The sequence below is a fragment of the Cricetulus griseus genome, chromosome 4, assembly GCF_003668045.3.
Source record: "Cricetulus griseus strain 17A/GY chromosome 4, alternate assembly CriGri-PICRH-1.0, whole genome shotgun sequence".
Taxonomy (NCBI): domain Eukaryota; kingdom Metazoa; phylum Chordata; class Mammalia; order Rodentia; family Cricetidae; genus Cricetulus; species Cricetulus griseus.
Window position 1 is genome coordinate 37,431,815 of NC_048597.1, and position 7,544 is coordinate 37,439,358.

At 38.8% G+C, this 7,544-nt stretch overlaps 1 protein-coding gene across 1 annotated transcript; it reads left to right on the forward strand.

Annotated features, from left to right (window-relative positions):
• Positions 1–1,092: 1,092 nt before the first annotated feature.
• Positions 1,093–1,582, forward strand: LOC100752128 (anaphase-promoting complex subunit 15). The gene is made up of 3 exons (XM_027413355.1): positions 1,093–1,147; positions 1,183–1,259; positions 1,292–1,582. Exons 1-3 carry the CDS (start codon positions 1,093–1,095, stop codon positions 1,580–1,582), a joined length of 423 nt encoding a protein of 140 aa, XP_027269156.1.
• Positions 1,583–7,544: the final 5,962 nt, after the last annotated feature.

Sequence of the window (7,544 nt, forward strand, 5' to 3'; positions counted from 1 at the left end):
AGGTCATTATGAATCCCAATAAAGTTGTTATTTTTTCTAATGAAAACATTATTGAAAACCGTGAGTCACTCTTCTTATTGTTTTGCCCACAGAGGCATGAAAAACAATATTAAAAATAACATTATTTTCTGCTTTGCTTGTATTTGTTATTTCCAAAATCCAATTACAAAAAATTTGACTGTGATAAAGTAAAAACACATTAATTTATAAGTAACAACTTGTCCAACTTTAGTGACAAACTTTTCTTGAAGTAAAAACAGTCTAAAAGAGGAAGATTTGATTATAAAATGTTATCAAAATGAATTTTAATTTAATAGTTATTGCATTTCTAGCACAAACTAAATATTATGCTAAGCACTAGGGTTGCCAAAGGAATTGATCTTTACTTCTGTTTCTAAAAAGTTTATAGGTATGATAACCATAGCAGGGGAAGTATGTCTAGCTTTTCAAAGCAGCACAAAGAGTTGAGGTATCTATGCAGTAGGATAAAGAATAACTTGTCTCTCAAATATAAATGTAAATGAATTTTTATAAGTGCATAAAAACTCAAAGACTCTGTGAATAGAATAAAACAAGTCAACATTACTTGGCATACAGATAAGAATAAATACAATTTGAAAATCGTAATTGATGACATAAAAATCATAAATCAATGCCCAGTTAAAACTACCTTACAGTATCTAGCATTAGTAGTGGATACTGGTAACTCTTTATGAACAATTTCTTTAAGTCAATATATGGAATAAAAAACAATTATAAATTATTCTGAGAAAAAATGATGATAGTAACTTGGAACAACTTTAATGAGATAATAAAAATATGTTCTTATCGTTATGTGGTTACCAGCAATAACATATTTCCTGGGCTTACCTAGTAATCTTGACTAAAAAGCATTTTACAAAATTTGTTTGCTAGAAACTGACGTGATAAAGAAAGTAGAAGTATAAATTTTCTCTTATTGAGTAGATACAATAAACAATAGTTTATTAACTAATTTCATACCTCTGAAAAATGCTTTTTGCCTGTATTCTGGTGTGTTCTTCCACTCAGGCCTGGTGAAGCACTTCCTGGTCACTGCCAGGTCTTGGCTCGATGAGGAAACTGAGGCTCAGAGAGGTTAAGTATATTGGTCAAAGTCAAACAGCTAGTAAGTGATGGAGTCAGGACTCAAACTCAGCTTAGGAACCATGCCCACCTTGTTCCCTTCACTGTTCTGTTGTGTGACTGAGACACTGTGGTTTAATCTGAATCTACCATGGGTAGAGTAGAGGAGACAGAGCTGCAGCAGCAGGAGCAGCAGGAGCAGCAGGATCAGCAGGAGCAGCAGCAGCAGGCCTGGATCCAAAGCATCACGGAGAAAGACCACAACCTGGTACCTATTGGCAAGCCAGCCTCAGAGCACTATGATGATGAGAAAGAAGAGGAAGTTGATGATAAGGACAATGAAAAGGATTCAGAAGATGATGAGGGTGTGCAGGACATGGATGAGATGAATGACTATAATGAGTCACCTGGTGATGGAGAGGTCAATGAGGTGGACATAGAAGGCAATGAACAGGACCAGGACCAGTGGATGATCTAGGCAGACAAGCCAAGGTGACTTCAGGGTGATTCCAGGCCACCCCAACCTATCTTGCATCCATAGCCACAGCCTCTCATCCTGCAGAACCAGCTTGTGGCTGCAGTGTCTAAAGCTTTCCCTGAGTCACTTTCTCAGCTGCTGCCAGAATAAGGACTCCTTGGGCCCTCCTAGGCCATCAGTCTTCCCTTTAATCCCTAGAGCCTGAGCCCATCCCACCTTCCTGGTTGGTACCTCATTCCTTGGTTGCCAGGTGTGGTCCCTTTCTTACCCTCATTAATAAAAACACAGGACTGAGTCTAACACACACACACACACACACACACACACACACACACACACACACACACACACACAAAATGCTGCTTGTGGTGATATATTAGTTATGATTTATTAAAGCTTGCCTGAGGATTGAGGAAGCAAAGTCAGCCTTAAGCTATAGAGATCAGGTAGTGGTGACACACACTTTTAATCCCAATATCCAGAAGCTAGGAGGTAGTGGTACACCCTTTAATCCTAGAACTCAGGATTAAGAGGTAGATAGCTCTCTGTGAGTCCAAGGCCACCCCAATCTACATATAAGTGATCCAGTCTTAAAGAGAAACAGCCTACACAAAGATGATCTCAGAACCTGGGTTTACATAGCTTTAATCCCAGCACTAGAGTAGTAAAAGATAGGAGCAGGGTCTTCAGTGGTCAGTATCAGGCATTCATTCTCCAGCCACACTTCGGATAGGCAGACATTGAAGTCTCAGGATTCTCCAGCCAAGCTGAGGAGAGGTTCAGTCTGAGGTTTAGTGGAGCCAGGATCACATTTCAGTCTGAGGTAGAGTGAGAACTAGTGACAAGCTGCTTTGCTTTTCTGATCTTCATCTTGAAGCTTGAACCCCAGCATCAGTCTCTGGGTCTTTTATTTATCACGCAACAATTTATTCAATAAGAAACAACTTTTTAAATAATCTAAGATTCATTTAATAACTCAATTAATTATTGGGTTCCTGTTCTTTGAATATGTAGCATTGGTGCTTTTAGTTTTACTTATCATTAAATTTATGTGATAATTTTTTAATATTTGGAGATATAAGCTTTTAAAAATCAGAACTCCAGGAGTTTATATTTGGGTTTCAATATTGACTAAATATATAACATGAACATGTAAGTTTTCTTATTTTAATTCCCCCTTCATCATTTATGACAGAGATGTTAAGTATCATGAATAATTGTAAAACCTTGCTTACTGTTACTCATAAGAAATGATAACCTGCATAATTTCTTTGCCAGTTATTATTAAAGTAGTTGTTTTATCCTTATGATCTTGTTCAACCAGTAGATTAATATGTCCTGTAATGCCCTACTATAAATTTGTTGTCTGTGTAATACAAAATTTATACAAAAGAAAATAAAGGCCAAGGTAGAAGACTCAGAGAATAAAGTACTTGCCATGCAAACATGAGAACATGGGTTTGGATCCCCAGCCCAGTTGGATCCCCAACACCCAATACCTACAGCATAGGTCTGTAGTCCTAGGGATTGTCTGGAAGGAGAGAGAGAGAGAGAGAGAGAGAGAGAGAGAGAGAGAGAGAGAGAGAGAGAGAGAGACAGACAGACAGACAGAGATAGACACAGAGAGAAAGACACACACACATACACACACACACACACAGAGAGAGAGAGAGAGAGAGAGAGAGAGAGAGAGAGAGAGATGATTCCTAATCCTCATTGGCCAGACAGGCTGCCTATGTCTAAGAGCTCTGGGTTCTGTGACAGACCTGTCTCAAAATAAAAGTTGAGTTCATAAGGCAGACCCAAGAGCAGCCATGGAAGTAATACAAGCTCTCGCAATTCTTGATTACCCACAGAAGCTTGATGGTGAGACTTATTGTTGATATTATACTCATTGCCTTCATGATATACAGAAATCAACATGGAAATGAAGTCAAGCTGGGACCATCTTCCTTGCCTGGTAACTTTTATATTCATTAAAGATATAATGCAGGATGTCGAAAAACAAAAGGCACCAAAAGTCTTAATTTACTGTGAATGCTTTGAACTGAGACTAATTTTCCAAGCACAATGTGCAAAGTGTCATTAATGCTATGAGGGTAACCAGCTGATCTTTGTTTGGATTAGAAACCTACTCCTTAGGAGGGAATCCATGCCTAATACTGCAAAGTTGGTCAAAAACCTCTGGCAGAGGTGTTGATAGTCCTTAATCAGAAGCCGAATGCTGCCATAATGTCAAATGTTTATGTGCATAGAAGACTGTTTTTCAACTTCAATCAGAGAAGACTCCCTTTTCAGTAAACAGTGGTAAATGTAGAGATTTATAGGTTCATGAGTGCTCAGACTGATGGAGGTTGGCTCAGTACTAAATGAGAAATCTGTAACTCCACTTCTAGTCTCCTGAAACATTTTGAAAGGGGGTGAACCAAATCTAAGTGTCAGAAAATAGACATAAAGTCTGCAAAATGCCTTCCACCAGGAAGGACATATACACTGTTACCATAATCTTGCAGCAGCTGTGGATACCTATACTGGAATTGCTTGTCACCAGTCAGGAATAATGGAGGAGATCCTCAGGGGGTTCTATCCCTCATTACTGAACTATTAGCTATTGTAGATTTGTAAAGAATTTTGGACATTTCCTTTGTTCTTTGGACCCTACCAGGCTCTTATTGTGACTCACCAGAGAGAACAGAAAAAATTAATGTTATTAAGAAAACCTTGCAAGCTCTAAAGAGAAGAGGTGGCTTTTGGGCTTGGGTGTATGTGTGTGCAAGCCAGAACAACATGGAAGCATAGGGGATCAGGGAGGTAAGATGACACAGAAGGCTAGAGTGGAGGTTTTGAGATGTTTTACAGTCATGTGCTAATTAGGAATTATATGCTCCATTTGCCAGTTAAGGAGTAAAACCTCTTCCTGAAAACATATCCTGTCTCACAGGTTTCTGAAGAATGTTGTGTGCAAGCTTTTTTCGCTCAGCCAGAATCCTTCTGTTTAATCTTGTTTTACCATGTCAGTAGCACTGACATTTAGGAGTCTGGAGGGTTGGGTGCTAATAGTGTCCTTGTTTATATGCTACCACACAAGGGGCACAGTATTACAAGTAAACGCTGTATCTTCAGAGAAGTTGCCACTCCAAATGGAAGAAGTAAATCCATTTCCTTGCATGGGTCTAGCGCAGTCATTTTCTGGGACACTCCTCATCCATGTTTTCTCCCCAGTTTACCAGATCAATCCTGGCTCTTACATACAGTACCCAGGTATTTATTATCTGCTCATACCTACCTCTTCTATAACCAACCTCTAGCTTTTGGCAAAATCCACCTAGGTGATATATTATTTATGATTTAATAAAGCTTGCCTGAGGGTTCAAAATGCAAAGCTAGCCATAAGCCATGGAGGTCAGGCAGTAGTGATGCACACCTTTAATCCCAGCAGCCATTCTAGCAACTCACAGAGTCAGGCAGTGGTGGCACACACCTTTCATCCCAGGGCTCAGGAAACAGGCAGGTAGATCTGTTAGTTAAGGCCACACTGAGCTACACAAAATTTATCCAGTCTAAAAGAGAAACAGCTCACAAAAAGTGATCTCAGCATTTTGAATTACACATTTTTAATACCAGCACATGAGGTAAATGAGATAGGAACAGAAATTCAGTCTGGGGCATTTTGGTCTCCAGACATATTCGAGGAATTAGTCTGCATCGGCGTTGAGGGCAGGGCACATTCAGCCTGAGGTAGAGGTAAGATCTAGTGGCTTGCTGCTTTGCTTCTCTGATCTTTCTGCTTGAACCCCAATATCTGTCTCTGGGTTTTTATTATCCCTGTTACAATCCACCCTAGCTGCCACCACCCACAGATCCCTTCTGCACTGCATCCAGCCTGTCTACCCAGCCAGATGTTGGTCATTCTCCTGAGTCCAGACTCTAGATGAGGCTCCCTCACCATACCTGTTCACATCTTTCCCCAACCAGCCATATCAAGCCTAGTTCCCACAACCAGTGCCGTGGACCTATTGGCACTACAACTCACATGAGGTATCCACCAGGAGCTCCCTACCTGCCTCCATACCCAAATCCCTCTGTACTGCCAAGCCTCTCCTAACAGACATCTCCCACTTCTTCTCCAGGGTCTAGCCAGTGGATCTCCGTGACTATCCCCTTCCTCACAATCTAATTTTGACATCCCTCCCTGAACCCAAATTCATCTAGAAGCTTTTGTCAGGACCCTCCCAACACACAGCACAGCCCCACACCATAGCCAACCTTACCACCCAGCCAGATCTATCTCCACACTTCACATTTGGACTAGGTGGCAGACCCTATATGTAAGTCCAGCCCTCTCTCTCTCTAACTAATTTCATTCCACCTAAGTAATTTTCACCTTCTTGGCCCAAACTGTTTAGGACAGATTCAACCTGATTTGTCCATATCAGACTTAAAATTAACAAAAGAAGTTTACATACCGAGATCGCATTGGAACAATACCAAGGGAACAATACCAATACTAATTGTATATCAAGACTATCTATCTATTCTTTCAAACCCTATCAGTTTTATAGAAAATGTTTGCCAATAAGAAGTTCCTAGATGAACCTCAAAACATGAAATTTAAAAACAAAACAAAGGAAAACAAAAAAAAATATTGTCAAAGAATTCAAGGAGTATAAAGAGGATACATAGAACTAGCTCAAGGACATTAAGAAGAAAGAACTTATAGAAAATAAATGCCCGAGTGATGCCTAGAGAAGGAAAATAAGGACAAACACATAGGTTGAGTAAAGATAAAGACAATCCAGACTTGAGAATAGAATGTGATAAGGAGATGGAAACACTGAGGAAGACTCAAGATGAAATGAAGAAAGAGTCTAAAAAAAAAAAAACAAACTAATAAGTCCATTAGAAAATTGAAAGGAAATCTTTACAAATAGAAGGAACCAGGCAGAACAAGCAGAAACTAGAATGTGGGACTGGAACACAGAGGATCTAGAATAAATAACAAGGAATATGTCAAGTTATACACGCACATGGAAAGGAATGTACGGGAAATCAGGAAATGTGCCACACAACAAAGCAAATCTTTGAATTGTATGCATAGATGAAGGAGAAGAATACAAAGTCAATGGCATAGAGTAGATCCTCAAAAAGATCATAAAAGGAAACTTACACATATACAGATACAATAAGCATCCAGAATATTAAATAAACAAGACTGAAAAAGAAATTCCCCAAGTATATCATAGTTAAAACCCTAAATATACAGAACAAAACAAGTATATTGAAAGACATGAGAAAGCTCATAAAAATAACAATAGCTGATTTCTCAGTGGAAACTGTGATAGTCAAAGAACTTATAAAAGTGTATATCATGACCTAAAATACGATGATGGCCTGTCTACATTAATATACCCACCAATACTTTCTGTAACAATAGTAACAAAATGATTCTACATAATACAGTTCACAATGGCATGGCTAAATTAAACCAATTAACATGTTATTTAACACATACTCATCATTTTTGTTTTGAGAACACTTAAAGTATACTATCTCACAACTTTTAAAATAAAGCATATTGTTATCAACCATATTTATCATGCTCTCAATAGACCTCAAGACTTCACAGAGTCCATGCCTCTTGTCCAACTGCAGTTTTATATTCTTAAACCAAACGTTTCCCCATTGTTAAAAACCCACATTGAAGCCTAATAACCACAATTCTGCTCTCTATTCCCATAAGTTCATCTTTTCTAGGCTACACATAGAATTGAAATTGTGTGACATTTGTTTAGGGAAAAGGTGCAAACATGATATAGGTTTAGATAAAATCACATCATCTCAAAAATTGACTCATAATTTTTCCCTTGACTATTGTTACATTACTTTGACCACTTGTGGTCTATTACAGCTTCTTACAGTGGATCCTATCCTGAGAGATGCTGTTTTATCGACAGGGATAGGC